General features: G+C 46.0%; 2 protein-coding genes across 3 annotated transcripts; both read right to left on the bottom strand.

Moving 5' to 3' along the window:
• Positions 1-437: 437 nt before the first annotated feature.
• On the bottom strand, positions 438-13,729 carry LOC147944673 (uncharacterized). The gene is made up of 2 exons (XM_087512682.1): positions 13,592-13,729; positions 438-1,000 (listed from the first exon to the last, which is right to left on the bottom strand). Exons 1-2 carry the CDS (start codon positions 13,727-13,729, stop codon positions 476-478), a joined length of 663 nt encoding a protein of 220 aa, XP_087368808.1. The 3' UTR covers positions 438-475.
• Positions 13,730-14,190: 461 nt separating this feature from the next.
• On the bottom strand, positions 14,191-15,307 carry LOC104789581 (uncharacterized). 2 transcript variants are annotated; one of them, XM_087452807.1, is made up of 2 exons: positions 14,851-15,307; positions 14,191-14,720 (listed from the first exon to the last, which is right to left on the bottom strand). In XM_087452807.1, exons 1-2 carry the CDS (start codon positions 15,171-15,173, stop codon positions 14,384-14,386), a joined length of 660 nt encoding a protein of 219 aa, XP_087308933.1. In that variant the 5' UTR covers positions 15,174-15,307; the 3' UTR covers positions 14,191-14,383. The 2 variants fall into 2 exon arrangements, 1 of the variants encoding a protein (XP_087308933.1); XR_015558539.1 differs by having other exon boundaries at positions 14,583-14,720; positions 14,976-15,097.
• Between the last annotated feature and the right edge of the window lie 1,424 nt (positions 15,308-16,731).

The raw sequence follows: 16,731 nt of genomic DNA, 5'->3' as shown, positions 1-16,731 counted from the left end.
AAATTGATAGGAGCTAAAGCATGACGTCATTAACTAAAGGACAAAAATGTCTTTTAACGTGTGAGGAGTTCCTAAATCTGAACATCAGTGCCTATAGTGCCTAATTCCGAAGTTTAGTTTGTTGTCGGTGCTCTTTTCTTAAATAACTCAAATATTAATATAGATTTAATTTTTTCATTCCACTAGGTCTAGGTATACTGATTAATATAGCCCTTGATTTATTCGGCTATTTCATAATTTAACTACATTGATGTGCTATTCAACTGCGTATCTAACATACCAGTCGAACACATAATCTTTACCATTAACATATGAAAACACATGATTACAATTTTGGGAGAAAAGAAAAACTTGTAGATTATATATAAACCAATATGCTTAATAGTATCCCACTTCGAACTAATAATATAAAACAAATTAAAATAATATCCAACAAGATTCGTAAATAGAAATCATAGATTCAAGATCACAAGAATTAAGCTAGAGTTTTATGGTATACATAGTCACACCGTCTCTTATTTCCAAGCAACGATTCCATGACATACCCCTCCCGATCCGTCGTGAATTTCACCGGAATAGTTGGACAAGCCGCAAACAAATAACCGTTTAAATACGTAGCATCTGTATTCATACCAAGTATAACCTCAACCTGAGAATCCCAAATCACGTCGCCACTAGCTCCCAGCATAACCACCTCCTCGAAAACAACTTCTGTTTTGTCTCCGGTGACGAAATAACCGGACAAGGGAGATGATGATTTGGAGATAACTTGGCCGTGTCGGAGTAAACGCAAATTGAGTGTATGTATAGAGACTTTACAGCCGGTGACTGGACTCTTAGCAACGAAACCGATCCTCCAATCAGCGGCTGAAACGTTCGCGTTTGCGTTTGCGCTTGAGACGGAAACTGAATTGGCAAAAATTTCTACGTAACAACTGTGTCTGCCAATTTTATTCAACCCTAGAATCACGAGATAAGAAACAAATTTCAGTAACAATCTCTTTGAAGATTTCGATCAAAGTAAGCAAGAAAGGAAGAAATGAAATCTCTTGAGCAACAAGCTAGGTTTTGCTCAAGAACAAAGAAGAATTTAGGGTTTTGTATTAATGATTCGATGATCTTACAATGAGAGGATTGCCCTCTATTTATAGGTATTCCAAGATCTACTCAATATACTCAAATATATCGAATATATCGAATATATTGACTTTCCTAACTACAGGCGAATTAATAAGGAAAGTCTTTCCTTTCTTGCTAGGTCTGCCGCAGGGCGAGCTGAAGTGCCAATTCGCCATCTCGTCCATGGGCTTCTTAACGTTGTTGGGCTTTCAGGGATGAAGTCCATTCCTAGGTCGAATTCCTGGTTTAGATAGCCGGTTCTTTAATGGGTCGTGATCGATATGTCGGGGATGCCAATTCTCGCACCAACAATTAGTCCCCCCGCAGTTCGGTACATTCAGAAATTAATTCGAATGACCGGACTTTAAAAGAGAATATTCGATTTGATCCGTAAAGAGATCCGAATCTAAACGCTCCGGAATCGTCGCGCCGCTTCGCCCTCCTCTAATCGGGTGACACGTGTCCGATACGTCGCATCTGTCAATTCGGAAGCTGAAGCGTCACGTAAGTTACGGTAGGCAATTATGACCCCTCGTAGGGTTGCCACCCACTCCCGTCTATAAATACTTAGTATCCGCCGAGTGTTTTTACTTTTCGCCGCTTCGTCAAAAAAGGTAATCACTTCGTTCTCTCTCTCTTTGCCTTTAATTACTTTGTTATTCGCCAACTTTCCTACACTCTTCGGCGATCTGCGTTGTTATTCACCTCGGCCATGGTGTCCTCATCGGCTACCACAAGTGAACCGTTGATCCGCAAGTGCTCCAGTAGGGAACCTCCGAACGTTGTCAGATCGGTCCGAGGCGATATGCCGAATAGACCAGAAGAAGCCGAATGCTCCTCAAGGCGCAGATCAAACGAGATCCCAATCCCTTCTCTGATTGACGAAGATGATCGCGAAGATCACGGAAACGCTATGCCAATTTCCGATCTCCCACCTGACAACCTGGGCGGTGAAATGGTCCGACTTGCGCCTGATAACGTCATGATCAATGACCTCTCACCTCTTCGAGACCACCGAGGTGACATCGGAGGCGAGGAGACGACCAGTACTACTAAATCGGTTGGCGACCTGTTGAATTCTTGTGGCCTGTCCAATTCCGGTGTTCACATTATTATTCCCGGAGAGCACCAACGTCTGTGGAGTCCGCCTCTCGGGTACATTTGCTTGTACGAGGGATTTTTTTCTCAATGCCGGTTATTCTTCCCTCTTCCTAATTTGCTCACCCAATACGCCCATCGCTGCAAGATTCCGATATGTCAACTCACCCCAGGAAGTATCTGCAACTACGTCGCCGCCCTCACACGCGCGGCCGAAGCTGAGGTGTTTCTCAAGGTCGAATGCTTCGAGCAGTTGACAAACTTCAAAAACAGCCAAGGTAGCAAATTATGGATGGTTAATGCTAAGCCAGCTCATAACTTCCTTCCGGGGGAAAAAGTCAGTAACTTCAAGAAGCTGAGAGCTTGCTACTTCTTTGTCCGAGTTGACGGCCGCTCTTTTGAAAACCCAAAATGCGGTCGCCGAAGAGTATGGAACGATTCGCCGGGTATCATCTCGTTCCTTATTCTGTTAAATCGGACAATATCGTGCTGACCTGATTTTGTATTTTCATATGTTTTGCAGATCGCCCCTATTCAACTCGGAGGTTATCTTCCAGCTTCGAACGCATCAAGAACGCTCTCCTCGGTGTAGCAGATCGCAGCTGGACTCAAATCTCACGACGCCGCGTGGAAGCAGCTATGGGTAAAGCAAGAACACAGTTCGCCAGTTTTGCAAGCTCACTGGGTCAAACTTCCGAGGTCCCGCCAACCACAATTGTCGCTGCCGAGATGCTTCAATCCATGGATCGCAACGAAGAACCGACTGTCAACCCCGAGCCAGAGCAGACGGAGGATGAATTCATCGACATTGATGACGAGGGCGAGCTCCCGGCTGCCGACGAAGAAGATGAAAACGTGGCTCCCAACGACTCATCTCTTCCTCCGCCGACTGAGCAAGTCGTCTCAGTGCAGGATGCCTCTGAACCAGATAACGGTTCAAAGAAGAAGAAGTCCAAGAAGGACAAAACAAAGAGAAGGGCAAAGGAAAAGCCTCTGCCCAAGGAACAGGTCGGAAACGCTCTGCGGAAGAAGCCGGCTTTGAATCCTACGACCGCTTCCGAGTTCATCGCACTGCTGGTCGAACTGACCAATTTTGCTACGACTATTTTGGCGAAACACCTCTTGTGTGCAACAAAGAAGCCGCTGCGGAGTTGTGCAGGCAACTTACGGTATCATCGGTCATGCTACCGCCGGTCGATAAGCTCGAATTCAGGGATCAGTACGTTCTGGCCGCCCAATCTGCCCTTCAGGTTCGAATCTCATCGCCTCCCTTATTATTATTTTTTGAACTGCAAAACTTGATTCTCATTCTATCTTGTCTTGGAGTGCAGACCGCTGCCTATATGTCATCGCTTACTCTTATGTACGATAGGCGTGTCAAATCGATGGCCTCGGCAGAGGCCGAATTTGAGAAGATAAAGGAGTGTTTGGAGAACCTCCGAGAAGCAGATAGGACGAAGAACGAGAGGATCAAGGAATTGAAAGGTCTTCTTGCGAGCAAAGAACAGGATTGCAAGAACCTGGAAAACAGGGTCGCCGAGCTGGAATCACAGGAACAAATTCTGGGGGAAGAGAAAACCGAGCTAAAAAGGCAGTTCGACGATCTTGGGGCGAAATTCGAGTCAGAGATGAGACGACTTCGCTTAGATCGCCAAGCCAAGGTCGAGGGTACCACGAAGAAAGCGCAGCGCCGTCTTGACAAGGTAAAGGTCTATCTGCGTGACCAGGAGATGGCCCGTCCGAAAGAAGATGTTCTCAACCAAGCGAACGGATTCGGGCAGGTCATGGACTACCTTCTGAAGAATGGTGCATCCATCCCGGACAATCTTGTTGCCGAAATCAAGGAAAAGCGGGAGGTCGCCCAGACTGAAGTGGAAGCGCTAGATCTAGTAGAGTTCGAGGAAGGCGATCTCGACATGTCTCCAAACCAGCTCGGCTTCGGACTACTTCAATCCGGGGATGCGGCTCCAGACTCCGTTCCCCATCCGCACGACTCTAATGTCGGACTCTTCCAGGCCGGTCTGCCCGAAAACGTCGCCTAGGAGCATTTCCTGTTTTCCCCTTTTTTTTATATTGTCTTGTTTAAGACCTTGTGACATTTTTGCCCACTCTGCGGCCGACTTCTACTTTTTGGAAATTTCCCTTTGGTGCTCTGCATGGAATATTGCCGTTTTTTAAAAAAAAAAAAAAAAAAAAAATCCTCCAGTGAAAAATGGTAATTTGCCAATATCGAAATTAGAAATGTTTCGTCCAGAATTAGTATAAATATGATCGCTTCATGTTTGATTTTACCGTAATTCCGACGAGACAAACCAAAGATGCTGAGCTCTGTTGGCAGTACTGCGTCCTTGGTCGATGTTAAGAGCGACGTCCCGACGCTCTCAAACTCGGAAGCCATTGAGCGAGGGATGCCGTTTTATCCGCATATCCGAGCTCCCTGGATGTTAATGTTTCGTGTTAGTCCGGAGAAGAGGCTGGAACTAGAGACCTTTTTCTCCCGTATCGAAGAACGCCATTCCGAGTACCGCGAGCGATTAGCTGCAACAGAGCAATCGCGAGACGAACTGCTTTTCAAACTTAAGCGCCTTGAATCTCACCCAAGGTTCTGGATCGAGAATGGTCTGGACAGGGTGGCGGACATGCCGCAGTGCTTGATCGATTACTGCAATGAGTGCTACCGGTCAGAGAACTCGACTCCCGACGAACCAAGTTTTTCTTTGAGTGGTGAATTCATGCCTTCCAAGGTGAGGACGTTTTACGTGAGTAATCGCGCCAACAATATTGAGGCTGCCGCTGCTCATGCCTTCGTTCACCAGGTAATAAACCCTAGCTTTGTCCGTGCGATGTTATTATAGCAACTATTTATTGACCGATGACCTTGTGCGTAGATCGAATCCGTGCATCGCGAACAATGCCACAAGCTGTATTACCAACGCATGAAGAAGAACGAAATCGATGATCGTCTGGCGGCACTAGATGCCGAGATCAGCTCCTTAAGGGCGAAAAGAGGAAAAGCCGTTGCTCGTATGGACGAGGCCGAGCAGAAGATCAGGGCATTGGAGTCGCATCCTGCTTATTGGGAGAAAACGGGACTTCAACTCCTATGGCCCATGCAAAAGCGTCTTAAAGCTGATACTAGGAAGATCGCCGCCGGACTCGACCTTGACGGATGACATACTTTGGCGATCTGAGCCTTTATACGTAGTTTCTTAATTTCTTGTCGAATTTATCCTGTTCAGATAATTCAGCCTTGCAATAAAGCTTTTTTTTTTTTTTTTTTTAATTGGAAATTCGAACGAGGCGAGACGTCTCTCGGCCTACACTGAATAACCCTTTGTGGGGGTAGTTTACCCCAAACGTAAATGTATTTTGTGAACGAGGGGCGAGGTATGATGCCTCGGCTTACTCTCTGTGCCCCATTTCGGAAAACGGAAAAGCGAAATTTATAACTCTGGGTTCAGCTTACATTCGTCCGATCTGGGACTTACGAAACAATTCAAAAGAATTCTCTGAGTTCGGTTTTATCTCTCGTCAAGGAGTTTATCGAGACAATTCTGAAAGAATTCTCTGGGCCCAATGTATCTCGCATTGGAGACTTAGAATCGAAACAATTCCAACGGAATTCTCTGGGTCCAATTTATCTCCCGCTGGAGAGTAGGTCGAGCACCTGGCCGAGGTGTCGAGTAGTTCGGTTCCGAACTGGGTAGACGTAGTAGTCTTTTTTTTTTTTTTTTTTTTTTTTTTTGCTCATTCCCGAGGCGTAACCGCTGCATTAAATACAGACGCGGTTTCACAATGTAAATTAATTGGTGGAAGAGTCTCGGGACGCAGCGCGCATCTTCCCACGATCTGATTGGTGCAAGATTTTCGGGACGCAGCATTTATCTCCCCCTTTCCCCCCTATAAATAGGGGAAGAGAAGGCTTGCTGAGCATCTCTCATCCAAACTTCAGAAAGATCAGCTGCAAAGTATGCCTACCACGACACGATCTGCATGGTTAAGGCGAGCTCGGGAGCTGACTGCTGCCGAGGTCAGCGGATTCGACCCGGAAGCTTCGAATATCGCCCTTACCATAGAAGAGGCTATTTCGCCTCCATCCCACGAACTCGCCGTGGATAATGAGGAGGATCCTTCGCAAAGAGAGATTCGCATCTACCGAGCTCGTTGTCAGCGGATGAGTTCGTATATCAAAGCGTTTCGTCTGAAACGCGATCTCGTCTGCCAGCTCTGCCGTTTGGAAGGAACCATCGTGGTTCTCGACGAGCTCATTGCCGGAGGCTTCTACCTGGCGAGCTGGCGCATGACCCGGCTACTCACCGATCGTGATCGATGTGAGGGGGAGGTCGTCCGGACCTTGTTGCCCGACCTGCCTGGGAGCGATTACGAGCCGCTGGGCGAATCGGAGAATCTGGATGTTGCGGAAATTCTGATCTACAGGGGCCGAATAGAGAGGTTACGCCAGTACATCCTCCACTTGGAGGCCACGGATCGTTATTTTCGGGAGAGTCACACCGTGGAGGGTCCATGCGCGTTCCTGGAGGAAATGGCGGACAGGGGGGTGGAAATGCCAGCAGGTCGGCTAGAAGGGCTGAGGCGGGAATGTCAACACTGGCGAGCATATCTGGAAGGTGTAGCTGTCGAGGAGCCGTTGGAGTCTGACCTTTCGAGCTCTGCGCCTGTGAATCGCCGAGGAGGTTGAGATCACAGGAGGGAGGTCATACTTCGCATCTGCTTCCCGAGGCTGGAGACCTACCGCAGCATTAGATCGTCACCTTGTTATCGCTTGTAGTTCCCCTTTTTTTTTGTTTTTGTTTTTATGCTTCATCTTTCTTAGGCGATATGCCGATGTCGAACACTCTTTGTATGTGGCGAGATGGCAGAAATGAAATGAAATAACAAGTTCTTTTAGGAAAAAAAAAAAAAGGAATCTTATTATTTTTTCTAGCTGTGCCCTCAAAATCTCGTGAAAGAAACCGAGGGCTGCCTACGTACCCGAGATCCGGGATCAAGCCAGTCGTAGTTCGTAGTGTGCATACTCTCACAACCGAATTTTTAAGAAAATGGTCTAGTAATAGTAACGTTTGAGGTGAGCCGCATTCCAAGAATTTTTGATTTGCTTGCCTTCCATGGTCAGGAGCTCGTACACTCCTGGGCGAATTACTTTGGAGATGAGATACGGCCCTTCCCAGCGAGCGCCGAGCTTGCCAGCGTTGACCTCCTTTGTATTCTCGTACACCTCACGTAATACCAGGTCGCCCTCGTTAAACCTGCGCTGGCGAACGACTTTGTTATAGTATTTGGATGCGGCATTTTGGTAATTCTGGATACGGATGAGAGCTTGATCGCGCAGCTCTTCGGCGAAGTCAATGTTATCTAGCATCATGTTGTCGTTGAGCTCGGAATCGTTGACTAGCATGGCGCGGCGCAATGTAGGCACTCCAGCCTCGGCTGGAGCCAGAGCTTCGATGCTGTATGCTAACGCAAATGGGGATAGCCCCATGGCTCTGCGAGGGGTAGTCCGGTAGGACCAAAGCACGCCGTCGAGTTGATCTGCCCACGCCCCTTTCTTGAGTCCGAGACGCTTTTGCAGCCCGTCTATGATGGTTTTGTTGGTCGCCTCGGCTTGGCCGTTTCCCTGAGGATATCGAGGGGTCGAAGTGCTCAAGCATATTCCCCATTTACCTAAGAAGCGTCTGGTGATCATTGAGGTGAACTGTGTCCCGTTGTCGGTGACGATTTCGTAAGGGAGCCCATGGCGACAGATAATGTTTTTCCAGATGAAGTTGGTGACGTCCAGCGATTGTATCTTGTTGAATGATTCTGCTTCCACCCACTTGGTGAAATAATCGGTCAGGACCAAGAGGAACTTCTTTGACCTCGATGGAGGTAATGGGCCGACGAGATCCATCGCCCAACGCATAAAGGGGTACGGTGCAGTAACGGTGTTTAGCAGCTTGGGGGGTACATGTTTCATCTGTCCGTGGCGTTGGCAAGGCTCGCATTTCGCCGAAAATGCCTCGCAATCGGCGACCATGGTTGGCCAGTAGTGACCATCCTTGCAAGTGCACGCCCCCGGAGTGGTTTCCGCCATCGCCTTTGTGGACCTCCATCATTATTCGTTCTGCTTCCTCCCGATCGACGCAAGTGAGAAGGACTCCGGACGAACTGCATCGGAATAGGATGTCCCCCATCATGGCGTAGTGTGCGCATCGAGCCTTCAGACGGCGAGCTTGCCAGCAATCCTCTGGGACCTTGCCATCCTCGATGTATTTCTTTATTTCGAGCTGCCAATCGTCTGGTGGTGGTATCATTTCCACGGGCTCCTGGATGGGTGGATCAACTTCCATTGGGTCCGCGGTGTTACTGATGGCGTATGCCATTTCGGAGTGGTCGATGCTGGGAGCCTCGATACATTCGATCGGGATCGTCCGACGTAGACTTGGGTCGGAACAATTTGCCAGGGTGGCGAGAGCGTCTGCTGAAGCGTTTTCGCTCCTCGGGACTTTGATTAACTCGAACGAGGCGAACTGTGTGGAGAGGGTCCGGAGTAACTGGCGATATGCCTCCATGCGCCCGTTTTTAGCACCGTACTCCCCACTAAACTGGCTAACCACTAGCTGGGAGTCGGAGAACACTCGGATGCTAGTTACTCCCAGACCTTGAGCTAGTCGCAGTCCAGCGAGGGCGGCTTCGTATTCAGACTCGTTGTTCGATGCCTTGAAGCCGAGTTTTATAGCTTGCTCGAGGACTTCGCCCGTTGGAGATCGGAGTATAATCCCGATGCTAGATCCTTTGTTGGAAGAGGAGCCGTCGGTAAACAAAGTCCAGTGTTCTTCCTTTGGTATGATCTCTTCGAGGTCCGGGGATAGCTCGGTGATAAAGTCTGCTAGGACTTGTGACTTTAAGCTCAGGCGAGAACGATATTCGATTATCGTACTCGCTTAGCTCGATTGCCCACTTCACAATTCGCCCGGACTAAAGGGGGCTGTGAAGGATCGTTCGGAGCGGCTAGTCGGTTAACACGACAATGGAGTGCGACTGGAAGTAAGGTCGTAGCTTCCGAGCGGCGACGATCAAGGCGAGAGCGAGTTTTTCCAAGGTTGGGTAGCGTGTCTCCGCGTCGTTGAGAGCCTTGCTTGTGTAAAATATTGGTCGCTGATCACCGCGGTCGTCTCGGACTAGCACTCCGCTTACCGCCGAGCTGGAGACGGAGACGTAGAGGTATAGTGTTTCTCCCTCCTCAGGCTTTACGAGCACCGGCTGATTGGTCAGGTACTGCTTTAGCTGTCCGAAGGCAGCTTCGCAGGCGTCGTCCCAGTGAAAGTCTTTGTTGCCCCGAAGGAGTTGATAAAATGGGAGACATTTGTCTGTCGATCGGGCGATGAAACGGTTCAGCGCGGCAACTCGGCCCGTTAAGCGTTGTACCTCTCGTTTGTTGGTTGGTGATGGGAGTCCCAGGACCGCTTCGATCTGTTTCGGGTTCGCCTCGATTCCGCGTTCTGTGACGATATATCCCAAGAATTCCCCCGAGGTAACCCCGAAAGTGCACTTGGTGGGATTTAGCTTCATCTGGAATCGGTCTAGGATGTCGAAGCATTCGGCGAGGTGCTGAACGTGTTGGTCTGCTATAAGGGATTTGACCAGCAGGTCGTCAATGTAGAATTCCATCGTTTTCCCTAACAGGTCGGCGAACATCGTGTTGACCAGGCGTTAGTAGGTCGCCCCTGCGTTTTTCAGACCGAATGGCATCACCTTGTAGCAGTAGGTTCCTCTATCCGTGATGAACGCGGTTTTCTCGCGATCGGCTGGGTTCATTGCGATCTGGTTATAACTGGAGAACGCGTCCATGAACGAGAGGAGTTGGTTGCCTGCCGTGGCCTCCACGAGTCGGTCGATATGAGGTAACGGGAAGCAGTCCTTGGGACATGCCTTATTGAGGTCGGTGAAGTCAACGCATACTCGCCATTTGCCGTTCTTTTTCTTGACCACCACCGGATTGGCCAGCCAGTCGGGGTATTGTACTTCCATTATCTGATCGGCCTTCAAAAGTCGCTCGACTTCGTCCTGCACTACTTTTGCTCGATCGGCACCGAGACGTCGTCGTTTCTGCCGAACTGGTTTGAAGGTGGGATCGATATTCAGTTTATGGCATGTGACCGACGGATCGATGCCTACCATATCTTTAGTGGACCAGGCGAACGTTGAGGATCGCGATTTCAGAAATGCCACCAGCTCGGTCTCGAATTTTTTGTCGAGCTCAGCCCTGATTCCGACAGTCCGGGAGGGGTCTACTTCGTCGATGTTGACTTGTACGATCCGGCATCCTGTGGCCTTCAGCCGATCTCGCTCTGGTTTGTGAGGATCCACTGTGTGATCCTCGCCCTGTAATTGCTATGCGTCGTCCTTCCGTCTTTGCTTTTCCTCGAGGACGGAGCAGTTCCTAGCCATCTTCTGATCGCCATACAATGTATAAATTCCCGCAGCCGTTGGGAATTTCAGGCAAAGATGGTAGGTGGAAGGAACTGCCTGCATAGAGTAGATCCAAGGTGGCGTTGTAGATTGGTGGGGCGTTGTAGATTGGTGGGGCGTCTATGACCACGAACTTGGTTTTACGCGCTACGCCACCGGCTTGGACTTGTAGTTTCATGTCGCCCATTGATGTTTTGGCGACGCCGTCGTACCCGGTCAGCGTTCTCCCCCCTGGTTTGATTTGTTCTGGCGTGACGCCCATTTTTTCCAGTGTTTGCGAGAACAGGACGTTAACCGTGCTACCGGTATCCACTAAGACGCGTTCTACGTCAAATTCGCCCATTCTGACTTCCACCACTAGGGGGTCGTTATGAGGATGGTGGATCCCCTTGGCGTCCTCTGCGGTGAACGCGATGGGGTCTGAGCTTAGCGCTTCATCTTCGGAAATCGCCTGGACGTTAAAGACCTGACGTGCTCACTTTTTCAGGGCTCGTACAGAGTCCGGGCATTCGTCGGTCTGGCCGATGATCATAGATATACGACCCCGAGGTGCTGTTTGATCGCTCTGCTGTCCTTTTTGACGCTTGGCCGGTGTTTGGGGAACTTCCACTGTCCCTGGCAACGGCGCCTGCTGCTCGGTGGGGGGTGGCTGTTGCGGAGTATCTGGCGCGTTATTGGATTGATTGGCGCCCTTCTGGCCTCGGCCCGGGTTAGATCACCCGAACCTTCCTCCTCGACCTCTGCCACCGCGGCCGCCGCGAGAAGCTTTTGGCTGATAGACAGCTTTGATTTCACCGGACAGGTACTTCTCGTATAAATAATTGGACAGGTGCTTACACTCGGCTGTTGAATGGCCGCCGAACATATGAAAATCGCAGTACAGCTCCTCTTGTGCATCGGGAGAAGTGGTGTTATGTCCTTCGTCCTCGGATATCGCGTTGACTACTCCGCGCTTGGGATCCCTCTGGTCGTGATGCTTCCGAGGTTCCTGATAGGTTTCCCGATTTTTTTCTTTGGCCACGGCCGGGCGAGGAGGAGGGAGCTTGTTAGCTCGCTTCTCTTCGTCTTCCTTCACATAAGCGACGCGAGATCCTCGGTGAAGGGCTTCGTCCAGGTCAGTGGCTTCCCTGATATTGAGATCTACGTGCAGTCGGGATCCGGGAATGAGTCCTTTCCTGAAAGCAGCGATTGCGACGTCCTCAGCGACCGTTATGGTGGCGTATTTTTCCTTGAATCGGGTGAGGTACCTTCGCAGGGGTTCGTCAGGCTCTTGGACTATTTCCCATAGTTCGGCGCTGGAAGCGTTGCATTCTATGAACACCCGATAATTTCGCAGGAAGGCTGTCGACAGTTGTTCGAAACAGTCGATAGTGCCCGGAGGGATATGGGAAAACCATATTAGAGCGTTCCCGATCAAACTGTCGACGAACAGTTGGCATTGGCCGGCGTCCTTCTGCTCCTCGGTGAACCTAGCTTTTGCGATGGTAGCCATGAACGAGGTCAAGTGCTGCATTGGATCCTTCGTTCCATCGTAAGTTGGAACCCTTATCTTTACGTTTGGGACGTATGTTCCCAAGATGCGCTGAGTGAATGGAGATCGCTGCGTTGCCTCGAACATTCTGTCGATCTCAGGTGCTGAGCTCACAGCTCGGTGGAGGAGGGACCCCATAGCTTTGATCCTGAGGTCCATTTCCTCCAGCTCGGGGCAGGAGGGTGTGGCCGGATTTCTCTGAGAGGATTGCCCCAGCTGAGGCTGCGTCCCTGATGCCAGTACGGATGGTACGTGCTGGTTTGGGAATCGGAAAGTCGAAGACGGCGGGTCGCTGAACAGGCGGCGGTTTAGAGGATCGTTCCTCCGAACCTCATGTGGTGGTGCCTCGTTCTGTTGACGTGGCGGGGGTGCGCTGTGTCCCATCGCGTCCAGCCGTTGATTTGTTGCGGAGATAGCCTGGAAGAGGTCCCTGGATACCGTCCCGAACACGTGACGGAGGTCGTCCATTGTGAAGAACTGGGATGGTTGGGCGACTCGCGCAGGCGATCTCTGTCCATCGACAGTTCCATTGACTGGTGGCGCCTCGTCGGCCTCTTGATCCCCCTGGCGGGGTATCTCAACTTCCTCCACCCCGTCGGCAAGTGTTGCGGACTCATCTGCTAGGTTGGCCGAAGTTCGGCGGATACCCGTCTGCACGTAGACGCGCGTGGTGGGTGCGGCGACAGGTGGATCCGCGGCGACGTCCTGAGAGTTGATCTCTCGGTTGGTTGGGTCGTCTTGTCGTGGGGCAGTTGCGTTGGCACCGTTGTTGAGGATTGAAGACATGGTGTTGGCTCTTGCTTTTGATGAGATCTAGAAGAGAAGTGTTTTGTAGAACTTAGGTCCCCTCCTTCTAGCGCCAATTGTAGAAACTGAGGTTTCTCACAATGAATTTGTTTAGAAGGGAAACAAATTCAGTAACAATCTCTTTGAAGATTTCGATCAAAGTAAGCAAGAAAGGAAGAAATGAAATCTCTTGAGGAACAAGCTAGGTTTTGCTCAAGAACAAAGAAGAATTTAGGGTTTTGTATTAATGATTCGATGATCTTACAATGAGAGGATTGCCCTCTATTTATAGGTATTCAAAGATCTACTCAATATACTCAAATATATCGAATATATCGAATATATTGACTTTCCTAACTACAGGCGAATTAATAAGGAAAGTCTTTCCTTTCTCGCTAGGTCTGCCGCAGGGCGAGCTGAAGTGCCAATTCGCCACCTCATCCATGGGCTTCTTAACGTTGTTGGGCTTTCAGGGATGAAGTCCATTCCTAGGTCGAATTCCTGGTTTAGATAGCCGGTTCTTTAACGGGTCGTGATCCATATGTCGGGGGTGCCAATTCCCGCACCAACAGAAAGGATCAAGGAAACAATTATAAAAAAATAACAAGTGCAGCAACAAAGTGGAGTAATATCCATGGGCGCGTCGACTGGTGTGGCTGCAATTTGCTGGTTACATTGGCCGGCTTCGTGGATGAGGCCACAAGAGGTACAATGAGATCTTGTCATTATGGAGGTTCTAACACGTTCTAACGAAAAAAATAACAGGTTATTTATATTTATATATATAGTAGGATAATATTCTAATCCCTTTTCTTTTATATTTAGCCTTCAATTTTTCCTAAAATATATATATGTTACTTAAGATACTTTATTTATATACTGTATTTTGATTCAAAAGCAAATCTACAGAATATAATTTTTTTTTTTTTTTTTTGGCTCAATCTAAGGGATTTCTATGAGAAGCCTTGTTTATCTACATTACTCGAAACAAACCCACAGAAATCAGTATACATTGGTGACAAAGTCATCGCGGAGATTAGGAACTCTCTATTAGTATCCGGACTCCGGAGACATACTATATTGTGAAGTGTGAACCGACGACACAAAGACTAACGAAAGAAAAAATAATTCCGTTGAATCATCATACAAATCATCCATGATCATGGCAATAACCGTATATCGCAATATAATTATAAATCATCTTAAATTCGATGATTAAATTCTCAAAATAATTAATTATAAATCCACTATCCTTTTTTAATACACTTCTCTTTGATAAATATGTAAACATTAATGAAATCAAATGTTATATAGAAAAAAAAAAGATCTTGAGCAAATAACACAGAAAACAAAAACAAGAATACTGTATGATGAAAAGGCCTAATTGTTATAAGGACTTCCTTGCAAAATCTTCAATTTCATGAAAGAAGAGTGACAATGAATCTTCTCCACTTTCTCATGGCTTCGGGTTAGATTATCACACCTTATCTCAACATGTCCAGGGTTATCAAAGTCGTCTCGGAAACTCTTATGCTTAGCCCTTAATTTGATATCTAATTGTTCGGAAACGACATCGTTTGGGCTACCCTCCGCAACAAAATCCACTGAGAAAGCCGTGTGACTTGGGGACTTACGTTCGTGAGAAGTATTTAAAACGGCAGCGGTTAAGGGGCCGAGACTCACGGCAGTTTCATCGCCTTCGTAGTAGATAGAAAACCTGATAGACCATGAACAGAAGAAGCCATGGCTTCGAGCATTAGATTCATATGTATGAAAAAAAATGAAACTATGGGAACAAATTAAATAGATATATAATATTCGTTTAGACTACTAGCTACTCAATATACCTAGAGCTAGGGTTTTTGACGAGAAAATCAATATGCCACGTAGAGGAGGAGGGAGAGACGGAGATTGATTGGATTGAGAATTTGGCGTCGCAGAGAGCATTGTCGACGAAGTATAACATATATACCATTACAGCGAGGATGGTGAATATTGCGCCGCAACATGGTGAAAGGCAAACTGTAGTTTCCGTGCAAGTGGGTTTACGATCATTACTTGCCGGCATAGTCACTATTGGTCGTGACAACCAACTAAGACGAGTAGGAGGAGGAGCGTCAGAGGACGGTGGAATTGGGTACTCGTTGTAAGAATTGGTTTGGAAAGCCATTCCTATATTCGTTCTCTCTCTTTTTTGTTTTGGCTGGTTTGGAGAGGAAAAAATGATTTTGATATTAACCTAATCGTTATTTTATAGAGACGCGTGGGATATCATCATGGTTATAATTCTGTTATTTCCGTGATACATCATCGTACTATATTAATCAGGAAGTACAAATATAAAACTAACCAAAAAAATTACATTTACTTGCCATTAGAAAAACTTAATTAATTAATTAACTTTTATTAATTATTAATAATAAGAAAAAATAGTTGACATATCAAATTAAATTAAATCTACAAAAGTAAATTAAATAAATCTACAAAAGTAAATAAAATCTTTCGAATCTAAACTAATTTATATTTGAAAAGAAAAAATATTATTAAAAAATTAACAGTTAAGATTTTAAAAATCTAATCGAATAAAATCTACAGCTACAAATTCTATCAACATTTTTTAACCGGGTTAAAAGTTTTATTAAAAATCTAATCGAATAAATCTATATCAGTTCCTTTTACCAGCTTAGATTTTAAAAATTAATGGGTTTGATTGGTAACAGCTTTAAAAAGCTATACAAATATACAGTTTTAATATTTACAAATCACAAAAGCTTTACCAAAAACTTTACACTCAACTTTTTTGTACAGTTTTTATTTACAGCTTATTCTTACAGCTTTGCACTATTCCGTAAAAGCTTACAGCTCCAGCTTACAACTTTTTTGTACACCTTTCTATACGTTACCAATCAGACCCAATAAATAATATAATAACAAAATCTATATTAACATTTTTGAAGTACATTTGGTATTCTACCCTTTAAATTATACTTATTTACAAAATTGTAGATTCCTAAAATGTCTATACAACTTGGTTTATAATTTCCTAAAACAATTTATATATTTAAAAATTGATTACACTTAATAACATATGCCAAAAATATCTATATAATATTTTGTTTCCTTTAAAAACTCTAATATTCAATAATAACTATATTGTTTGATATGAACATTAAAATCTTTAATGGTTATTAATATGCAGATAAAAATGTAAAAATAATTATTTCAGGGGTGAAATCTAATAATTTGGAGTATTTATAATATAATTTAATATGCGGTATACTGCATAATAACTTTTACAGATATAATTCTTTCACGAGTTAAATCTAAAAACTACTAAAAATTTAAAAATTTATGACCATAAAAAAATCGATACGGCAAAAATATAACATTATTATAAATAAAACTAAATAATTGTCCCGTCATGTCTGCTGTATACATATGGTCGAATTTTAGAATTAACAATCAAAATACAATTATACAATCTTAAAAACTAAACAAAATAAATAAAATTAACAAACAAATACAACTTTTTAAAATTTATAAATTTATTTTTTATTATAAAAATATTATGCAGCGGTGTGTCGCGGTGTACCGCGGGTTAAAATCTAGTAAATTATTGCAAATTTTCATTTAAAAAAAAGTTCAGCCCGCGGTTTTCCGTGGATTAGTACCTAGTATATTATGATTTAGCAACACAAAACAAAACAGAAAAAGAATCACCGAATTTT

Source organism: Camelina sativa, chromosome 5 (assembly GCF_030686135.1).
Source record: "Camelina sativa cultivar CO46 ecotype springtype chromosome 5, ASM3068613v1".
Classification (NCBI taxonomy): domain Eukaryota; kingdom Viridiplantae; phylum Streptophyta; class Magnoliopsida; order Brassicales; family Brassicaceae; genus Camelina; species Camelina sativa.
The sequence above is the reverse complement of the archived record's forward strand: the minus strand, read 5'-3'. Positions and strand labels throughout refer to the sequence as shown.